Source organism: Anguilla anguilla, chromosome 5, assembly GCF_013347855.1.
Source record: "Anguilla anguilla isolate fAngAng1 chromosome 5, fAngAng1.pri, whole genome shotgun sequence".
Classification (NCBI taxonomy): domain Eukaryota; kingdom Metazoa; phylum Chordata; class Actinopteri; order Anguilliformes; family Anguillidae; genus Anguilla; species Anguilla anguilla.
The window spans coordinates 51,589,847-51,611,300 of record NC_049205.1 but is presented as its reverse complement, the minus strand read 5'-3'; the positions used below and the strand labels follow the sequence as shown (position 1 = coordinate 51,611,300).

Sequence of the window (21,454 nt, the reverse complement as noted above, 5' to 3'; positions counted from 1 at the left end):
TTCATGAAAGAGGAGGATGCTATTTTGTAAGACTGGGAGCAGATTTCACTCCATTCTCCACAGACAAAGCAGTTCTAGTAGTGAAAAGTCACATGCTTGGGCCTGAGCATGTACTGTTCTGTGCCTCACAAGTTGGACCAGTGACCAACGGGCAGAGATGAAGCATGGACTTTCGGTGATGACCTCACTTCCTGTTCCTTTTGCATAATGTAAGACTGCCCTAAGGTTCCTTCCAGATACGATACAAAACAACATGTGGAACTGGAAGGAAATTTTTTTACGAAGATAAGGGACTCAGAACCGCACAAAGATAATCGAGAACAAATGGCCAAACAATGCAGCTATAAACAAGAAAAACAGAAACAAGCTAAAACCGCGATGTACGCAATGGAGGAACAAACGCGGGGGCAGAGAAGTGAAGGGGGGCTGAGCCCCTGAGCACCTGGGGACAGGCCGATGAGCGAGCGGTTGGTGAGGGTGTCGTTTCGGCTCGTTTTGAAGTAGACAGGAACGGCACTCAGGATGGCCTGCAGGTACTTCTCATGTTCCAGGCTGCTGGACAACTCTGAGGACGACACGGGAGCTGGACAGCACAGACAGGACCTCTTACTGACACACGCACTGAAAATTACACTGCACTCTATTACTCTCGCACACACACATACACACACACACACACTGCACTCTTTTACGCTCTCTCACACACACACACGCACTGAAAATTACACTGCGCTCTATTACTCTCACACACACACACACACGCACTGCAAATTACACTGCACTCTATTACTCTCACACACACACATGCACTGCAAATTACACTGCACTCTATTACTCTCTCACACACACACTACAAATTACACTGCACTCTCTTACTCCCTCACACACACACAACACACACACACACACTGCACTTTTTTATTTTCACACACACACACACACACACAGGTACGCACATGCGCGCACACACACACACACGCCCTGCAGCCCAAGCACAAGCTTTCACATTACACAGCACTCTCAAACTAACACACGCACACACCCTTCAGACAAAAACAGATGACAAATTGCTGACAGTTTGAAAAAACAAAATGTGCCCACATATGATAAGGCCGCTAATGAAAAACACACGCAATACAATAACACTTGTGTGAAATCACATGGATAAGCCAATTCAACAGTCACGCCCTTTTGAACTCTCACAGGTCAACATTTAAGGTTGATGCTGGCACTGTGTGATACGGCACAGATAACATCGACGAAGGTGACAGTGTGTATGTGTATATGTGTGTGTGCGTGTGCGTGTGTGTGTAAGGGGGGTTGTACCTGGGGAGGTGGGGCTCTGGGACTTGAACAGCCCCACCACGCTCTTGCTGTGGAAGCCTCCGGACCGGAGCAGCATGGCCTTGGTGCGGCCGTGCTTCCAGCACACCACGGGCAGGCGGTTGTGCCGGTAGCACCGCGCCACCTTCTGCAGGCTGCCGTCCTGAACCGCCTGCGGCACCACCAGCAGGCCCGGGTAACTGCAGGGAACCGCACCCCACCCGTCAGCTCCTCCGTTTACAGATTTGCTTAGCTTCCAATAACCGTGCATTTACAGCTTGATCCTGTCACACTGTAAACATGGCAGTTACTGTGGTTGTATTCATGAGACAAACCTTTGTTTTTATGTAACTTCACATTTGCATTTATTGAACTGCCAAGTACTGCAACTTCTCCTATCTTGACCTCTTTTGGCTGGGTCTCACTTGGAAAACAGGTTTAAATCTCAACGTGGTTTCCAAATAAAATGCAATGCAACGACGATGATGACGATGACGATGGCGTTTTGAGCTGACCTGCGGCAGAGGGAGTACATCCGGTTGACGGCGGTGATGCGGAACTTGTCGCCGGTCTTGGACCGCGAGGAGCTGGCGGAGATGGTGCCCAGGCCCATCCGCTGGTAGTCACGGAAACAGGCCCGCTCGACAAGCTGCTCCATGGTGGACTTCTCCGAGGTCTTGAGGGTGGGGCTGGGGGGGAGCTCCCCTTCGTCTGAAACTGGAGCGTCCCCCGCACGCGACAGGTGAGGACCGCGCGACGCGCACAGTTAATCGCGCGCAGAAACACCCTTTCTCGCACTCACCTGAGATGTCGTCGTCCTCGTGCCAGGTGGCACGATTCCCCTTCTCGTTTTTCTTTGAGGTGTACTGGCGCCCGATCGTTATCTTCCCCGCCTTCTTTGCCCCTCTGACGATGGTCTTTGAAAGCGTGCTGCGGACACGGTGAAGCGTTGGTGTTAGACAGTCAGTGCGGTTATGAGGCGGTGCAGTGTGGTTATGAGGCGGTGCAGTGCGGTTATGAGGCGGTGCAGTGTGGTTATGAGGCGGTGCAGTGTGGTTATGAGGTGGTGCAGTGTGGTTATGAGGTGGTGCAGTGTGGTTATGAGGCTGTGCAGTGTGGTTATGAGGCAGTGCAGTGCGGTTATGAGGCGGTGCAGTGTGGTTATGAGGCGGTGCAGTGTGGTTATGAGACGGTGCAGTGTGGTTATGAGGCTGTGCAGTGTGGTTATGAGGCTGTGCAGTGTGGTTATGAGGTGGTGCAGTGTGGTTATGAGGCAGTGCAGTGTGGTTATGAGGTGATGAGGTGGTGCAGTGTGGTTATGAGGCTGTGCAGTATGGTTATGAGGCTGTGCAGTGAGGTTATGAGGCAGTGCACTGCGGTTATGAGGCGGTGCAGTGTGGTTATGAGGTGGTGCAGTGTGGTTATGAGGTGGTGCAGTGTGGTTATGAGGCGGTGCAGTGCGGTTATGAGGTGGTGCAGTGCGGTTATGAGGCGGTGCGGTTATGAGGCGGTACAGTGCGGTTATGAGGGGGTGCAGTGTGGTTATGAGGCGGTGCAGTGCGGTTATGAGGGGGTGCAGTGTGGTTATGAGGCGATACAGTGCGGTTATGAGGGGGTGCAGTGTGGTTATGAGGCGGTACAGTGCGGTTATGAGGGGGTGCAGTGTGGTTATGAGGCGGTGCAGTGTGGTTATGAGGCGGTGCGGTTATGAGGCGGTACAGTGCGGTTATGAGGTGGTGCAGTGTGGTTATGAGGTGGTGCAGTGTGGTTATGAGGCGGTACAGTGCGGTTATGAGGGGGTGCAGTGTGGTTATGAGGCGGTGCAGTGCGGTTATGAGGCGGTGCAGTGACTCACCGGAGGCCCGTGTTCCTCTCCTTGTGCTTGGGAAGGGCGAGCGTGGGGACTATCTGTCCCACGGCGAAGGCGAACCCGCTGAAGATGGACGCGGGGTAGCGGGTCCTCTGAAGGTGCTTCTTGAAGATCTCCACCGTCTCAGAGCTCACCTCTTCATCGAAGGCCACTTTGATGAGCTGAGCGAGGAGTCCAGAAGAGCCAAAAGAAATTTAAAAAAAGAAGAAAGATTGCAACGGTTTTTTCTTTGCACGACCACGTCTTACAGCTGCACCTGGGAAAACGATCTGGGGGTCAAACAAAACAACTGCGAGGGACCTCTTCGAGCGATCCGTTTCTGCAGAATTTCACTTCTGCTAAGCGAAAAAATCTGCACGTCCCTTTGCGAGATTTTTTTATTTTTTTTTCTAAGCAATTCGGGCCCGTGTGGAGAAGCGATTAATCACCGCGCCGGAAATCACGGCCCGATCCGGAATGCGCAGAACAGAGCCTCTCGCGCCTTCCAGACCCTTTCAGCGCGCCAGTTTTTTGGTCGGCAGAGCGATGCTCTCCTGACCTGGAATCCCGTTTCTCGGGGCCCCCGGGGGCCACTCGGTCTCTGTTCCCCTCTGTTCCCTGACAGCCGAGCGAGCCCCGCGTGGGCCGCCGAGCCGGCTGCAGAGTTTAACGCGGGGGCCGATAATGCGCCCCAGACGCCGAGCCGCTGGCAGGACGCGCGGCACGACCGCACGCTGGCAGGTGAGGCCGAGCGCACTCCCCCCCCCCCCACCCCCCAGGCCCCCCCCCCACCACGCTTTTACGGCCCCTGTTACTAAAAAGATAGGAATGGACCGTAAAAACTTTACGGCGCTGCGCGTATTGTGAAATATCAAGCACACGTGTCTGAGGGAAAAATATGCACTCGTTCCTCAAAGAATTTCATATTTTTCAAAGAAATATTAAAATAAAAACGGAAACACAATGAACAAACACATATCCTTTATGTAGGAAAAAATTGAAAAGTTTTGAGCATTTTCATAAATTCATGTTGACTAGCATAATCATTATAGATGTGACTTATACAGATATAAGTCGGTTGAGATTGCATTATTTTTCAAAAAGTTGAAAGCTGACAATTTCACTGTGAATTCTGAACGAATGCCTCACTGAACACACGTTGCCTCTCAGTATACTTAAGTACTGAATCATACCTATGCTCATCTAAACCCAGAAGAAATCTAACAACTAAATCACACACTTTCATTAACAATACTGCCTCCATCATCATCATCATCATCATCATTATGTGGCAGGGCCCCTGTGGGTACGTTACCTGGAAGGATGCAGATCTCATCTGTAGGCCCTCCTGCAGGCCCTGCTGCAGCTGGTTCTGGATGTTGATCTTCTTCTCCTTGGTCAGCGTGGAGACTGGGAAGCAGCGGATGACTTCCTGCTCTCCCACTGCTCAGACAAAAATCAAACTACACTGAGTCATGCTGGCCATTGCACTGATGTCATTAAAACAGCAATCATATTCCAAATAGTAATGGAATACATCATACGTAATTCGGTCTGTATATGCTGTTAGCACGCGCTTCATTCAGTTTGATCTGCCTGAACAACATTGTGTGCTCTTAACAAACTGGCTAAGCACATCAGTTAATTTCAGCCAATTCCAGCTGTAGTACAGTCAAATCCTTTTAAATATAGGATAATTGAATAATTCTCTGGATTCTCTGCATGGTAATAAAACATCTGACTTGACTTACTCCAGCTATGTGCAGTGAAAAATACAGCACAGCCTGGGTATACACTGTCAGCAGTCTGCTGTGTGACTGCACTATAAAAATCTCTTAGAGAAATGAACGTGCAGAGAGAGAATGGCTGCTGGTAAGTACCTAAGGGGTCATGAGGAGTGCCCTTGAAGATGATGCGGTAGGTGGTGAGGAAGAGGGCGCCCTCTGCTGGCAGGAGGTGGGGCCCCCCCAGCAGGCCCCCCGTGGCCTCTTCCCGGCCGTCGGGGTCCAGGACCACGCGCAGGCCCTCCGAAACAAACTCCTCCCCCGGGAGCAGGGTCGGCCGCAGGATCCTGGGCTGCAGAGCGGAGGAGCCAATCAGGCGCCGGGTACAGGCCGAGCACACGCCGAGCACACGCCAAGCTCACGCCAAGCTCACACATGCACTCCGGGGTTGTGCAACGCTCGCGCATTCCACTTTCATTGAGTCGCGGCCAGGGAAAATAAACAGATATTATATGTGAATGTAAAAAAAACCCGCAGAAACCATAATGATATGACCCATTAAATGTAATGACACAGCACTTGGGAGCTGACGGGTCACTGACGTCTGCGAGCACATTTTTCAGATCTCAGACGAGCGCACGTCACCTCGCCTCCAATCCGAAACACATGCATCCCTGGGCCTGCTTCGCGCGCGTTCCTTTCGTCTGGAGCTCCGGGATTATTATTTATCCAACAACAAAATATTTAAGGTTTCCTCCGAGTTGCGTGACCGACGCGGGGAAGCGGCGGCCAAGGCGATGTGCGCTCCACACGCACGACAGCGGGGCGGGGCCGGCGTTTCGGCAGACAGGCCCGCGGCAATCTGTCTCCCGCCCCCCAGCGAAGCTGCGCTCCAGACCCCCCCTCTCTCTCTCTCTCTCTCTCTCTCTCTCTCTCTCGGCCACGGTCCGGGGCTCTGCATTTAATCACCCCAGCTTTCCTGCGTTTATCACGGGCGCCTGCATTCCTCGGAGGTGACGTTTAAACGGCGGATTGATTCCCCTCCGAGGCCTGCAGATGGGGGGGGGGTGGTTGGGTGGGGGCGCCGTGGTCTGATGGAGCTCGGGGACAGGCGATGGGGGGCGGGGGGCGGTGGAGGGAGGGTTGAGTGTTGCACAACCACGGAACCGTGGATCTGCTTGGTCTGGTTCAACAGCACCCCCGCTGCGCTCTTCCCAGCAGGGCTTGGCTGGGGGGCGAGGGGGGTTTTGGGTTGGTCGGCGAGCTGTAGTCGAGCTGTAGTCGAGACCCCAAGCGGGCTCTCTGAAGGCCTTCAAGGCCCGCAGCGCAAACCTCAGCAGTGATTTACGGGGCCTGAAGCAGTGCCTGATGGGCCGCAGGCTTTCCTGTTCCAAACGGATGCTGCGGGTCCGCGGCCTCTTCCTGCTATCGGCCCCGCTCTGCGCTAAAGCATTAATCCCTCAGCGGTGCGACGGACGCGGCCCCAGAAGAGCTCTCACAGGACAGAAATCAACGGGACGGGTTCACCGGTGAGTCCTTGAGGTCCAGGGCGGAGAGGCCCAGCTGCCTGTCCTGTGCTGTTTGTGCGCGCCTGAAAGCTCTCGCGCTCCTTTGCGCAACAGAAGCACTTCCCGCGATGACATATTCTTTCGGACCGCCGAACTGACAGCCGAAAAGTTACTCCCCCTCAGCGACAGGTTGGGGCCTTCTCGCGTTTCTGTCCTCTGCCCAAGAAGACCCCCTAGACACCACCTCTCCCTGTACTCCGGCCAAAGAGGTAGCCGACTGTACAAACGCAGAGACAGCCAAAATTCGCTAGCCATAAATATCCAGCCCGATGGCTCACTGGGGTCACTCCTGCAATTGTTTTAAAGTTCACAGCATTCAGTACAATACTGGCAACAAGTCAGTGTACTGTAACATATTGGATGTGAATGCCAGAATGATAGTATAGCAGTTTAAATGCAGACAGCAGACTTAGGCTCCAGTTACTGTCCTGGAACACATTGTCCAAATAAAAGCCATTTAACCCTTTCAGTGTGTCTACTGTCTTAATGAGGCAAACAGCCTTAGTAACCAAGTGCATATCTGATATTCATAGAGTTAGGAAAGCTAAGTGTGTTACAGGCTACACACTAATTACATTTGAGTCATTCACGATGAGAATGTGATTGTGTAAAATGTAAATTATATTTCAGGCGATCACAGACCATAAAAGGGAGCTCCTGATATGACCGAAAAGGTGTTATGAGGCTATCCATTTTTACTTTACCTGTAAATGAGATTGGGGTTATAAAATTTACCCCATTGCTTCTGGCTGTTCTGTTACTGATGTATAAAATTTTAGGAGGATAAACAAAAGACAAGGTTGTAAGCTTTGTATGAGGGGCAGTGCTGGTGAAAACGATGTGTTTCCAGTGGACAGATTGGATGTAACTTGCTAATGAACTGCTCTTTTCAGTCACTGTAGATGACATCACTTCAGGTTGCCATCCAATGGAGTACGGAGAACAGAGCTATTAAGACAAAAAAAGCTCCTGATTGACTGCCCTAATGAGAAACCTGTATGTGTGACTTCTGTATTAACATACTGCAGATTGAAAAGAAAATTGCAGTGCATCTGTAGTGGGCAAAGAGTGTTAGTGCTGACTGACCTTCTGAATGGGAGGGAGAGTCATGCTCTCTCTGTGCACTGCCTCTAGTGCCTCCATCTGCATGGCCACAATGCCTGGATTAAATGGACAGAGTGGTTAATGCAGCCCCACTCACAGGCTAAGGCTAAAGACATAAGATCATCAACACAGACCCTCACTGACTAAGACTAAAGACATAAGAACATCAACAGACCCCACTTACTGGCTAAGGCTAAAGTCATAAAAACATCAACACAACCCTTCACTGGCTAAGGCTAAAGACCTAAGAACATCAACACAGACCCACTCACTAGCTAAATACATTTTACTCAAATGGTAGCTACATTGAAATTTTCATGCTTGACCCGTAGTATTAAAGTATACTTAAAGACAGCGTGTCCTGAAGGTGGCTGTGGTCCAGTGTAAGGGGTTTCGGGGGAGGTGTGTGAGTGTCTGTACCCACCTGGGATCATGCTGTGCAGGTTCTTGATATGATCCTGGGTGACCCCGCTCTCAGTGCACACCTTGTCGATAAAGCGCGCGATGAAGCGGACCACTGAGTTGGCCACGTCGCTGTTCTCGGAGTCCTCGAAGCCGCTCTCCGTGTCGAAGCTCTCGGCCACGCTGCCTGCCATACTGTTGGACAATGAAGGACAGTTGAGTGGAAGACCACATTGAGAATGCAGAAAAGCACCAGCGTTTTTACAAGCACCTGGCTTGTACCCCAGAACAATGAAATGGGTCAGTTCTGATGCCATGAATCCTTACTACAACTTCAGCCAGACACGGAATAAAGGCCCCAAAACAAAAACAAAAAATCGAAAAGTGCTGACTTTTTCTCAGCATCGTATCATCTGTAGCTGTCAAATACCGATCCAAACTGCACACCATAAACCCCCACAAGCAATATCCCAATGTCCTGGGGAATAAAAGACCTTTCTGGTTAATACATGAGGTCCTACACCCAAGCCATGTAGAAAGCCTGCACAGTTTCGCAAGGCCCGTTTTAAGGGAGAAATGCGTTTGGCAGGCTGGATTCACTTTCTGGGAATGGCTATGTACCCTCTGTCCTACATTTTACTGCTACTATAGCACTTGGGAACTTTTGTGTTGTTTTTGGTGGTGGAAAGGAGACCCCCGCTACAGCAGCCTGTGCATTCCTTATAAAAGCATTAATATAAGAGGGAACTGGAGGGGGTCCACTGATCGAGGAGCCAACAGGATGTAGGTGAGCAGGAAATAGCAGAAGAGCGGCTGTATACTGGCGAGAGAAGAGGTTTGAGTGGAAAACTCCTTTAACCTCTATCTGTGTTTGTGTACCAGAAACTGAAAATCACCTTTTCTAAAAACAAAAAAGGACTACTTCATTGCAAACCTTCTACTGACTTCCAGGGACTAAAAGTGTGGGCGTGCCTATCTAATGCAGAGGTCCCAAGCCTTCTGAAGGGCCTTGAGCCATTCCAGGTCTTACTACAAACAGATCAGTGCGCTCAATCCAAAATCAGGCGGCTTCCATTCAGAATGCTCACCTGGACTTAACACAACATCAGAGAATGGCAGAAACTGTGAAGGACTGAAAGTGATATTCCCTCCCCTGTACTGAGTCTCATTAAAAGTGCCCCAGGTTCACGCTGCTTTAAGGTGGCTAACTGTGACTCCGCAGGGGGCTCCCCGGGCGACTCGCCTGTTGGTGACGATGCTGTTGCTGCCGCTCTCCCAGTCGGCGGTGGGCGGGGGGCGGAGCAGCTTGCTCTTGCTGCCGTCCAGGGGCACCAGCAGGTAGACCATGAGGCTGGCGTGGTGGATGGCCTGGCTGAACACCGTGCTCTCCTCGCCGTTCACCAGCTCCTGCTGCCGCTCCTTGCCCAGGCAGGGCCACGCCCGCAGCTGCTCCGCCCCCAGGTCCATGGCCGTGCGCTCCGAGTCCGACGGGGGTGCGGGGGGCGAGGGACCGCGTTCCTGAGGAAGGGGGTGCAGCGAGGGGGGCATCAACGGCATGCAGGAAAAGGCTGTAACCGTGTTCCATGAACAGAGCATCCTGCCCAGCTAAGGATAGTACGTTGTTTTATCTCTGTTCTTAAAGTTTTTCAAATATTAGGTTAAACTAGAAGCTGCATCTCTGCCAGCTTCTGAGATTTTCCAAAAAAAGCTTTTATTTTCACTGCTGTGTTGAAGTTGAAGAGCAAGTTGTGATATTTACCTTTGGTCCAGCTGTGATCTGTGGCTTGTCCTCTGGTGTGCTGAGGTAAAGTGCTCTGATCTGGGTCTGGACCTCACTGTAGAACGTGGCCTCCCAGAACTGCTGGTTGGCCCAGATGGGGTGGTCCTGGACGCAGGTGTAGGCAAACTGGTTGACTCCCGGTGCGAGTTTCTGCAGACGGGACCATTCGCACCATCAGAGGCGGTTAGGAGGCGCAGAGCGGTAACAAACCCACACCTTGGCTTCACTGCTGCACTGGAGCTGCTGGAGCTTTCAGCACAGGGTGTGATACCGGCCCAAAGTATTTAGCACCTCACAGCTCCAGCACAGATTCACCATCAAACTAGCGGAGCTACTGTTTACAGGCCTCGTAAAGGCAGCCATTAAAACCCTCCTGATATTAAGGAAATTAATACATTTGTAAACAGCTGCCAAACCACGTCTGGAGGGTTCACAGCAGTCCACAGAACCTGGACAACCATAGCGCCCCATAAATTGAGTTGGCTGCTACTTTTTCCTACTCCTATAACCCCCTGCTCTTAAGAATGTTGGACTTGCAGTCTGTTTGAGCTCTATAAATGGAGAACTGCCATTTTCCACGGCTATAGATGCAAATCATCACATCTAATGTTTACTCTTTGAGTCAACCTGGAATGCCCCAGAATACTTCCGAGAACTCCATCACAGCCAATCCCAAAGCAGATCGACACAACATAGCACGGGTCCCAGAACACGCTGTCTGATCGGCTTCATGAATGAAAACCACTGTCTACACCTTTCCATTTCCTGTTTGCCTGCTTCACTCACCCTGAGAGTAAAGGTCACACTGAACTCTTCAGCTGCACTGGTTCTCCTAGTCTGAAGACCTTCTGACTTGATCTTAAACAGAATGCACGTGCATGTACACCATTCCTGTAATTTCCCCCTGGCCCACAGAACAACCCTCCATTTCAAAAACAGAAGCCTGGGCATTGACAGAAAAAGAGAAAGAGAGAGAGATCTTAAGAGTTGCAGATACATGCGGTAGGAACTATACCCTGCTGCTTATACTCAGCATCCATGCCTACAGTACACGCATCCCGAAAGTTCCTCTCCCATTAGAGGGCAGCAACAGGCTGCACGAAGCACGACCTCCCCCCCCCCCCCCCCCCCCACTCACCCCCCACTCAAAACCCCCTTATAGACCATGCAGGTCCTTTGGTAATCCTTGCATTTAAACTATGCCGAATGAAATATGTACATTCAGTTGAGCAATGTTATTATTTCATAAGGGAATTTCATACGAAGAATGCTTGAGATCATTTGGATAGTTTCACTTCCCTCTAAGGATAGGAATGCTTTAAATGCTTTGAACGTGAATGAATTATCACCCCTACATAAATATGCACTCACAGAGAAAGAGGTGTTGGCAGGATAAATCATTAGACTACAAACATGAAGCTAATGGGGACATGAGGGGGCTAAATCTACACATTTTTAGGATATGACCCATGCTAACCGTACCCAGGGTAAGATAATTGATTGCTCTGTCTAGGCTACACTAATATCACCCCAGTATATACAGTAAGGAAGGGGGTATAATAAATGTGTTCAGTCAACCACAATTATAGAAAGAGTGAAATAAAAGGACCCTGGTATTGTTATGGGCCATACATCAAAAGACAAAAGGAGTTGTGGATTAAGGTCAGCATTTTGCAGGGTTTTTTTTCTTTATGCTTTATGTCAGATGCATCGCATTCCAGCAGCGGCCAGTGGAAGTGCATGATGGGAGGAGGCAGTTCCTCTGCGCACAGCACGCACAGGAAGCGCAGTCTGCTCTCCGACTCCCCTGCCCCGGCTCGCGAAACACTGACCCCAGGTCAGGCGTCCAGTGGGATCACTGTCATAATGGCCGAGCCTTGCAGTTCCTGGACCACAGTCTGGATGCCATATAGAGCAGGAAGAGGCCTCTGTCTGAGGTGAGTGTGTTCAGATGCACTGCCAATCAAAAAGGCTGAGGATGAAGCGGAATTGCAGTTTGACCTGAGTACCCTTAACTGTTGTAAGCAACGAGATTATTGGCACACCAGTTGGTTTAAAAGAAGCAGAGTTTACAGCTGAAATCATAAGGCACAGTCCACAGTGCTCCACACAACGTTTTACTGTTGACTTCCACTGTATGTATACCGCAAAATTATATATTTTTTTTGGCGATTTGAGAGTTGAAAGCGGGACAAGCACGGGCCAGGCGGGGCGGGCCAACGTGCCGGAGGGTCACGGGGGCTAGCGAGCGCAACTCCAGGCCGTTTCCCAGAAGCCCCGGAGCTGCCTTTCGAATCCCGTGTGACAGACACAGCCTCCGCAAAACTACCCCCCACTCCCACCCCCCGTTATCGCCGTCCTTATCCTTCATCAGTCTCAAAGCCCCGCTGATTAACATACCAGCATTGTGACTGCCGGGAACCGGGCACGGACGCGGGGAGGAGGGGGTCGTGCATTTTTTGAGGGTGAAAGTTCCCAAAACCAGATTTATAAAAGCCATTATGGAGGACAAACAGACCCATTAACGAGATGGATGTCGTGTTTGTGTTGAAAGGGTGTCCCTTCCCGAGATGAAACCAGGGACGTTGCCCAAATACTGCCTCTCTGCTCTGAGGGAGCGCGTACGGCAGGCCCGGTAAGTGACTAATGCGAGAGATCAGCGGTGTGTAACATGACCGTCTAACCCGCAGAACTGCACGTATGACACAGCATGACGACTTTCTGCATGTCATAGCACGCTGATCGAATCCTATCTGGAGACTTATTGGACAAGAGACTGTGTTTGATTCGGCACCAGCCGCGTATACTGCGATAATTTACAAGCGCTTTGGACAAATTCACTTGGCGCCTCTCTTGTTTAGCAAAAAAACAGACATTCCTGAAAAAACCATCAGCTGTGTTGGACTGTGTTGGAAAACTATGAAGAAAAAAAAAATGAAATCTATCTGCTCTGCTGCAACTAAGCAAGGGCAATGCTTAATTGTTAATCACATCCCAGTTCATGGTCAAAGTTGTATATTTACAAATGAACAATCGCCAACAGCATGCACTGCAACCTACTTAAATATACAACAGAAATGCAATATCTTTGCAGGAAGAAAAAAACACAAGCTCATCATTTTGTAAATGCAAATAATAGCAAATGCTTCTGAGAAAATAAAGACCCGAACATCTCAGAAGCAACAGGGGTCATGCAGCAAGTCATTTCTTCATCCGGACAGACATATAACAGCACGACAATGAACATCATCCAATTTATAATTCCTCTGCCTGAATAGAGACTCCATTCCTGGGACACATTTAGTTTGACAGGTCTTATTAATGTCACCAAGAGCAGCCAAGTTCACGAAAATATCTGGTCTGATAAGACGCTCTCCTGATAATACATTCTGAATCTGCAGACATAAGACCCTGAAACCAAATAAAAGATATTTTTCTGTGTGGAATGTTTACGCTACGCTAACATTTGGAAGACCTCTCCGGGTAACTGTAGGTAATTGTGTTGAAGTGTTCTGTGTGAAATGTCTTTGTAGACTGTTATGGCTTTGGGAATTTGGGGCAATTACAGAATTTCGCCTTGGTACTTTGCCTTGCAAAAAAAAGTACTTAAAAAATATGTTGATCTAGATTTTAGAAAGGAGAAAAACAAGAGCTGTTAAGGTGTCAGAGTGTTTTAAAGGAAGATAATTTAATCCAGAGTATATAAAAATATGCAGTCTGTTTCTTGTGAAGCGTCACCAAGTCATGAGTCATGGTTTCTAATGACAGTTAGCAGTCGGCCTCCAAAACACATCATAATATGAGGAAAAGGACACAGGGGATCTGCTGCGGTGTGGATGCTGGCCGCGAGCAGATCAGTTTCCCTACCGGCATTCACCAACACTACGGCCACTAATAAAAGAGCCAAGATTACTGACACCATCCTGGCAGTGAAGTTCACCACGCTCACTTTCCCAATTTCCCATATGAGCCTTACGAAGAAGACTGAGCTGACTGAAATGCCACTCATCTTGTGATTAGAGTGTTTGGCCAAGAAGTTGTCACACCAGTGCAGGAGTGACTGACACTTCACGCCTGTCTATGTATGAGGTTTGTTTCACCATTCTCTATGTCCAAGGCAGACTAGAAAAATGTGTGTTTTTACCATTATCTTCAATGTCATTTAGCATTTCGTAAAAATCCAGCCATATCTACTTAAATTAAATTATGTCAAAAGTTTATAAGAACAAACTGCGAATTGAAGCTTGGAACAGGTTAACCATGGGAAACGACTTTGGCAGGAGGAGAGATGTCTTCTGAGACATCACAGAAACCACATGCGCAGACATACACACATTGACCCCCCAGTCCCAGTCTACATCCAGTTTTCCCAGGCTGTGGTAAACAAGGTCAGAGGACCTTGACCACAGAACCACCCGGTTCCCAAGGACCCACCACCAACCCTTGGAGGAGATCCATACTGGAGGTCAAAGCAAACCCAGCCTCTCTGGGGGGTGGGGAGTGCAAAAGGCCAGATGGGTGAGAAGGCCTTCTCTGCTTTTAAGATTATAAATGAGCAGTAGCTATGACTTTCTGTTCTCTAGAGAGCTGACTGTGCAAATATGGGGGCTTTTACCTACTTTTACTCAATTACTACTCACTTACATTTACTTACTTAATTACTTACTTTATTTAATTATTTACTGTTACGTACATACATACTTACATACACAGATATATACATACATTAAATAGACAGATAAATGTTGGGTTTCTGATGGTATCTTAATCTGTTTCAAATTTCAATAAGTGTCCATAAAACCGATTCAACTGGTAGCAGTCTACTGGAGCAGGGGTACAGTACTTTCTGGATGAGAAATAAAGGTAGGAGCAGTACTGGGGACAAGCCCCCTCGTTATATATTTTTATATATTTATTACATTACATTACAGGCATTTGGCAGATGAGATTTTATGAGATTTTTTATGCCACAGAAAAAAGCCAGCTGGTCTGACAGATGAAACTGCAGAAGACAGATCAGGACAAAAGACATACTTTTTGCAGTGGTACTCCAATAACAACTGAAACAGTCACCTCCCTTGCATACTGGAAGAGTATTTAGCAATGACGGCACATTTGTTGCCAGTTTTCTGAAGAGATATAGGTTAAGCATAACCAAGGTTGCAGAGTCCCACCTGGGGTATGAACACGCAACTTCTCAGCTGCAAGCACACGGCCTTAACCACTACACCACACTGCTGCTCAACATTGTCATTTGTTACGTTCTGGTGATAAAAACGAAGCTGACCTAATTTCTTCCAGATTGATACCTTTCTGGTACCTCAAATTCTAACGCCGCATTACTGAGTCTGAGAAGTGAAGGAGCAGGTGTCGGGACACAGCAGTTTTGGATGCCAGCTAACGGCTCTTCAAACGGAAAAGAGAAAGAGAAAGAGAGAGGGAGCGCTTTCCTTGTGCTGAGTCACAGAGCAATAACCACGACGGGCAGTCCTGGGAGAACGCCACACACTGACCGCACTACCGTTGCGAGCAGTTGCACCACAGAAAACACTTTCCCTTATGTGGCTAGGTCAGGAGCGCTAACAGTCGTTGAGCAGGGCAGTGGAAATCTAACTACGGAGTGTGGCACAGTGGGTAAGGAACTAGACTTGTAACCGAAAGGTCGCAGGTTCGATTCCCGGGTAAGGACACTGCCGTTGTACCCTTGAGCAAGGTACTTAACCTGCATTGCTTCAGTATATATCCAGCTGTATAAATGGATACAATGTAAAGTGCTATGTAAAAAGTTGTGTAAGTCGCTCTGGATAAGAGCGTCTGCTAAATGCCTGTAATGTAATGTAATGTAACTAAACAGAGCTGTTAGCGCAGAAGCGAGAGAGTCGCCAGGCAGACAGTCACATGGCAGCACCATGTTATGGTTACATCACCACTGGCTCTAAGGGAAGGCAGTATTATTTATTTTTTTAACAAAGTAAAAAATTGGTGTGGAAACCCTGTTTGGAAATTATTCCATCGACGCAATCTCGCGTACACGGCCAAACCCAGGGAGCTAACAGGCAAGACAATTCAGTCATTCTATTCAGCAGAACGTGACTGAAGCACGGTGGCTTTCCAGCACAGCAGTGAAGGAGCTCAGTTTATACGTTTGTAGGCCTAAACCAAAATCACAGCTGAGGTACTGCAGTTGTATCCGTGAACATGCTGCTTAACCTCAAATACTTCATTAAATATCCAGCTGCATAAATATATAGTATGTTAAAATGTAAGCTGTGTATGTTGCGCTGGATAAGCTGAACATAAAAATTTAGTAGTGCAAGGTACTTCTCATAGTCAGGTTTGATTCCATTATGCCAGCGGGCCTATTTCAATTTTGCTGTACACTCGACAGTGTGGAGTCCACCCTTTCCTGCAGAAAAAATGTCTTGTCGGGTCTTTCACTAATACCTGACACTATCAATCGCTCACCAGTGACTAGATATTTAGCCAAAGAGACATTGGAGAGAAGCAAATACCATGATACATTGCAAAGGCCCCACAGGATTATATTATTGGTCATGATATCTATGTGAACTGAGCCCTGACTGCAAGCCAAACTCGTTATCATTGTTCTGTGAGTGTGTAAGCCGTCATGAGAGGGAATTCACAGTGATCCTCACTGAGCTGGAAGACACTCAAGCGGAGAAAAGACCACACACGCAAGCCAATGAGCGTATCTCAGAAAACAAAACACACTTCACCGCCACCAGGCTGGAGAGCGTCAGTGTTCAGCCTTTCAACCGCCCCGCGGTTCTGCGAAGCCTCCCGCGTGGTAATGAAGAAAGATTTACACGTTTACAAACGAAGACTCGCTCAGACCGCATCTCCTCTCCCGACTCGGGAGGTCAGAGCGCGCTATCAGTTAGCATTGTTCCCGGCCATTTCCGCGGTGATTGATTAAAGCGCAAGGGGAATTATGGGCAGTATTAATCTCTTTTTGCGCTCGGGGAGTTCTTTTCTGGCCCGTAAGATTTCATCTCGCAGACGGCACTGACGGCCCAGTGCTGATGGTAGAGAGCGAGCACGAGAGCGTGGCTCCATTATGATGAATCTCTCGACCGTACTCTCCAAAAACAACAACTCCCACAACCCCCTTCCCCCCAGGGACGGACGGGGGAACGAGCCCATGGCACATCTCAGGATGGATAGCCAGGACTCCTACGCGTGTCCAGTGTCTTGCTGATCTTTTCAACAATATGCCAAGAGGCCTGAACCTGTTGGAGGTGTTGGCAGATGAGGGCTCCGTGAATGGGTATGGACTCAGTGGCTGCGGTCCGTGGTGTTGTTCCTCTCCAGTGGAGCAGAGGTCAGAGAAACACAAGAGACACACAACCATCCACAACCATCATCCTCACGTCCACTGCACCCGCTAAGCAACCCGCTATGCAAATACCACTCCCTGCACCTAGATCTGAACACTAGGATTTGTAGGAATGTACCCTCACAACAAAGATAAAGGTGTTATCTTAAAGAAAAAGTGCCACATGCTTGTGGATCACAAATGAAAAAAGCACAGGATCCCACCCTTCCCATTCTCCAGCACCAGTACATTTTTGGGCTTGGTGAAAACTGCTAAATTATCTGAGGCACCATTTCTTCTCCCCACCCTGTCATGGATCCCAGCTCCCTCTGTTTTTCACTCAAGCCAGTGATGGAAGCCTCTGAAGAACTCTAAAGAGTCACTTGGGACTGTAATGTGCAACTTCAGCATCATGTTACTCCTGGTTTTTAACAACTTTCCCCTCAAAGATATCTGCTGGAAGGGAGAAGTACCACGCCTGCCTCAAAACTGTTCTGCACCGGTGTTCAAATTATCCCCCAAAGAGACTTAAAGTCTGAAACAATATTTGAGCCTTCCATAAACCCTGCCCTAATCCCTGTCAGAACTCTTCAACTGCTCTTTATACTCTTAAAGTACACATTAAAGTGCACGTTGAGCATGTCCAAGATAGTGTGGCAGCAGTGTAGTATTGTAGTATACTGGGTATGGGGCTGGTCTTGTAACCTAAAGGTCACATGATTGATTCCAAGGTACGGCACTGTCGTTTACCCTTGAGCAAGGTACCTGCATTGCTTCAGTATATATCCCGCTGTATAAATGGATGCAATGTCAATGCTATGTAATAAGTTGCGTGAGTCGCTCTGGATAAGCCTGTCTGCTAAATGTCTGTAATGTGATGTAATTTGGGAGTGTGGGAGGTAATCCTTACCTGACCCACCCTAGATGATAGAATAGTGTTAGAACCCTGAGGCTACGGAGGATTGTTTCCTGGAAACACCAAGGTAAACATGTTTCATGGCTGACATCCTCTTACAAACCTACAAACTTTTAAAAAGCAGAGCAGACGGTCAGTTCATGTGAAAAAGCACGAGTAATTTTAAAAGGTGCCATTTGAACTTTTTTTCTTCTTCCATCTCTTTTCTTTACTTTCTAACAGAAGTGTGGAGAAACAGTTTCCTCAAGCTAACTGTCCCAAAAAACGACTTAGGATTTAAAAAAATCTTTTATATTTGTCTGCATGATTCAAGATAGAGATGAAAAGTGCTGAAAACATGGGAGTATACTTGATAAGTACTCAGGCCAGTCTTCATCATTTTCTTTCCTAAATTGCGCTGCTATAGTTACTTAGTGCCTTCTCAGTCTTCCTTCCTTCATCAACAAGGAAACGTTGCTAATGGGTGCTCAGATTGAGCAGGAGGACTTCCAGCTGCTGTTATTGGCCACTGTTTAGCATGCTGCCCTCCAACCTCTTGAGTGCTGGTCTCCTGTATCCCAGAATTCTAGGAGGCGTGTGGCACTGCCAGACTCAAAGCCACAGTGGCACTGTTCTGCAGTCGGCAGGGTGGTAAAGCACACACCCCTCAGTAAAAACAGGGAGATAAGCAGCACAGGTACGCAGCAGTAGATATTTGGCAATGGGGTCTAGGGAGAATTACCCATGCAGACAGATAGTTCAATTAGCTCTTTGTTTTCTCTGATGTGTTGGCATCAGTGGGGTCTATTGCTTTTGCCACCCGATCTTTCCCCCTCTGCTCCGCCCACTGTGTCCCCCGCCCCGTATGCCATTCCTGTGTGTTGGAACAGCACGTCTCCCAGGTTCTGTCCCCCCGGCCCAGTGGTGGCTCTGTGCTGGGCACGTCTGCTCACTCCCGCCTGGTTTGTGTTTGTTTAACTAAAAGCATGAAATCATCATTTTTATGTGACCTTAACAGGGAGCTTAAAGGTTATATAAAGATATTGCAGGAAATTAAACTATTTTGACCAATGCTCCTCAGATTTCTCAATTCATCGGCCAAAAAATTAAATCAAAGATTGGCGCAGAAATCACGTATGGCACGCCCGTCCACTCACAGTCCACTGCACACGCTCTCTGTTGCCACAGCATGTTTCTTCATTTAAAAAACAAGCATTCGCACCCAACCAAACAACAACATTAAACAGCCCAGCTGCAAGCTATTCCCATTTCACTACATCCACTTAAGGGCTTTTTAACAGCTCAACAGTTAAATACCGTAAACAATACAGGTGCTTGGCTTTAACGGAGTTGCTCTACTCTCAGGCATATGGTACTATATGTACATGTAGCTGGAAATTATCTCTCTAATGTGGCAAGAGACAGTGCTGTTTTAAGTCAATGTCTATCTGGGACCTCCAATCCAGCATCCATGAAGCCAGAAAGAAGTCAGGTGACCTCCATTACAAGCAGACATAAATGTTCCTTACTCCATAACCTAGCCAGCTATGGTTTAAGCCAACACAAAATGGCCCAATGAGTTAGAGTTCAGAAGTGCCCTGGGAGCCCAGTGGGTCCAGGCCTGGCTCGACCCAGAACAACAGAAGAAGGTTGTGTCTGTACCCATGACGACAGATGTGACTTATAATTGTGGCACGCGTCGCTGCAAACCCGAGCTGGGCATCGGTGGAGAAACCACAAACCCCAGCGTTCCTCTGGGGTTCATCCGAGGATCGATGGTCTTGCTGCTCTGTGACAAGGCCGAGTTAATCGAGGACAAAGGAACTGCACAGTTTTCTGGCTGAAGAATTCTATTTTTTCCTCTTCTTAATTGCCACTTCAAAGCGGGGTTAGCGAGGAGGGGAGGGGGTCTAGTGTTCTCTGGAACAAAGATTGTGACATTAGCCAGCTCCCCTCCCCAAAAAGCACCCACACTCATTAGAAGGCTAAGACTGGAGAACCTATCTTTTGTTTGATCGCGTTACAAGAATCCTATTAAAAACAACACAGCTTGGGGTGAGTGGCACGACGTTCTGGCATTCACACCGTACACATGCAGGCATAGACATCCAGCTTACGGCCTTAGTGCTACGGCCTTAGTGGATTCCGCCTTAATGGATACAGTCTTGGTGGATATGGCCTTAGTGGAAATAGCCTTGGTGGATATGGCCTTAATGGATACAGTCTTGGTGGATATGGCCTTAATGGATACAGTCCTGGTGGATATGGCCTTAGTGGATACAGTCTTGGTGGATATGGCCTAAATGGATACAGCCTTGGTGCTGTTGCTGGAGGGTCTCTCTGAAACTGGGACTTACCCGGCAAAACACTGTCGTCAGGGGTAGCAGCGCCGCGGCAACGGTGTATTCTTCTGAGCTAGAGCAGTCCTGCAGGACAAACAACAGGGAAGGAGTGAGATCAAATCACAACACAGCTCAGGCTATAAAAAAATGTATAAACTTGACAGCACAGCTGAGGCCAAACACAGAAGCTATACAGCACAGCTGCAACTAAAAGTGAAATGGTAAATGGACTGCAAAAAAAGGATGCCTGTGTACTACATCTACATTATCATACTGAAGCATTGTGTACATGTCCGGCCTATGTGCAGTGCCTTTAGAAAGTTTTCACCCCCTATTGATTTCTTTAAATTAAAATAATATTTAAGTCAGATTTTTTTTTCTATTCCTATATAACTAACTCTGTTATGTCAAAATGATATAAAGTATTTTAAAATGTGAAAAAAGTTTAAGGGGTCAATACTTCCTCAAGGCACAACAATTACATTTTCACTCTCTGTCCTAAAGAGTATCGGCCAATCTTAACTTTTGCTTTGGATTTTCAGTCAGGTGTAAAAATGCAAACAAAGTGGAACCTAAGGCAGAATTGGTAGTACTCAATACCAAATGTTGTTCCTAAACATACACTTCCTAGGGCAGGTCCACTTCAGTCAGCAGTTACTGTTGATACATATGCTTTCAATATGTTTATATAATCCCTTCCTGATACAATCTTATACAATCATCATCATGTTCCAATTTACAACTCCTAACTTCATTTCATGTTCACATTCCTAAAATGGGGCATGAGATGGGGATCTACAATCGGACTTTATGGAAAACTTATTTACAAACGAAACAACTTTTAGTTTTCCAAATTTCACATTTTCCTTGGCGATCGAACACATTATCCATACAATAAAAACTAATGATAAAAGAATTCCACAATAATAAAATCACGAGCTGCGAGGAACACTTCATTTTTGTACAGACAAGCGTGAAAATTTAAACTGCACAGCCTGTCTGCCTCATTCATCTACTCTCTGCCTGTTTGTGGACTCGGCTCTCATTGGACAGAGAAGCAGGGCCATGCAGTGATGATGCGCTGATGGAGCCACACTGTGGCAGGTAGTTGTGCAACGGGGGGGAAAAAAA

General features: G+C 48.0%; 1 protein-coding gene across 3 annotated transcripts in view; it reads right to left on the bottom strand.

The window, feature by feature from the left end:
- The window catches only part of sbf2 (SET binding factor 2), a 108,866-nt gene that overhangs the window by 11,920 nt on the left and 75,492 nt on the right, over window positions 1-21,454 (bottom strand). For all 3 annotated transcript variants that reach the window (XM_035417970.1, XM_035417971.1, XM_035417972.1), the window contains 12 exons: window positions 20,339-20,407; window positions 9,730-9,900; window positions 9,214-9,488; window positions 7,993-8,165; window positions 7,551-7,624; window positions 5,053-5,248; window positions 4,488-4,615; window positions 3,179-3,354; window positions 2,126-2,253; window positions 1,839-2,040; window positions 1,327-1,523; window positions 443-583 (listed from right to left, as the gene is read on the bottom strand). In XM_035417970.1, the coding sequence (XP_035273861.1) occupies window positions 443-583; window positions 1,327-1,523; window positions 1,839-2,040; window positions 2,126-2,253; window positions 3,179-3,354; window positions 4,488-4,615; window positions 5,053-5,248; window positions 7,551-7,624; window positions 7,993-8,165; window positions 9,214-9,488; window positions 9,730-9,900; window positions 20,339-20,407 (1,930 nt within the window). The remainder of the gene's footprint in view (window positions 1-442; window positions 584-1,326; window positions 1,524-1,838; window positions 2,041-2,125; window positions 2,254-3,178; window positions 3,355-4,487; window positions 4,616-5,052; window positions 5,249-7,550; window positions 7,625-7,992; window positions 8,166-9,213; window positions 9,489-9,729; window positions 9,901-20,338; window positions 20,408-21,454) is intronic.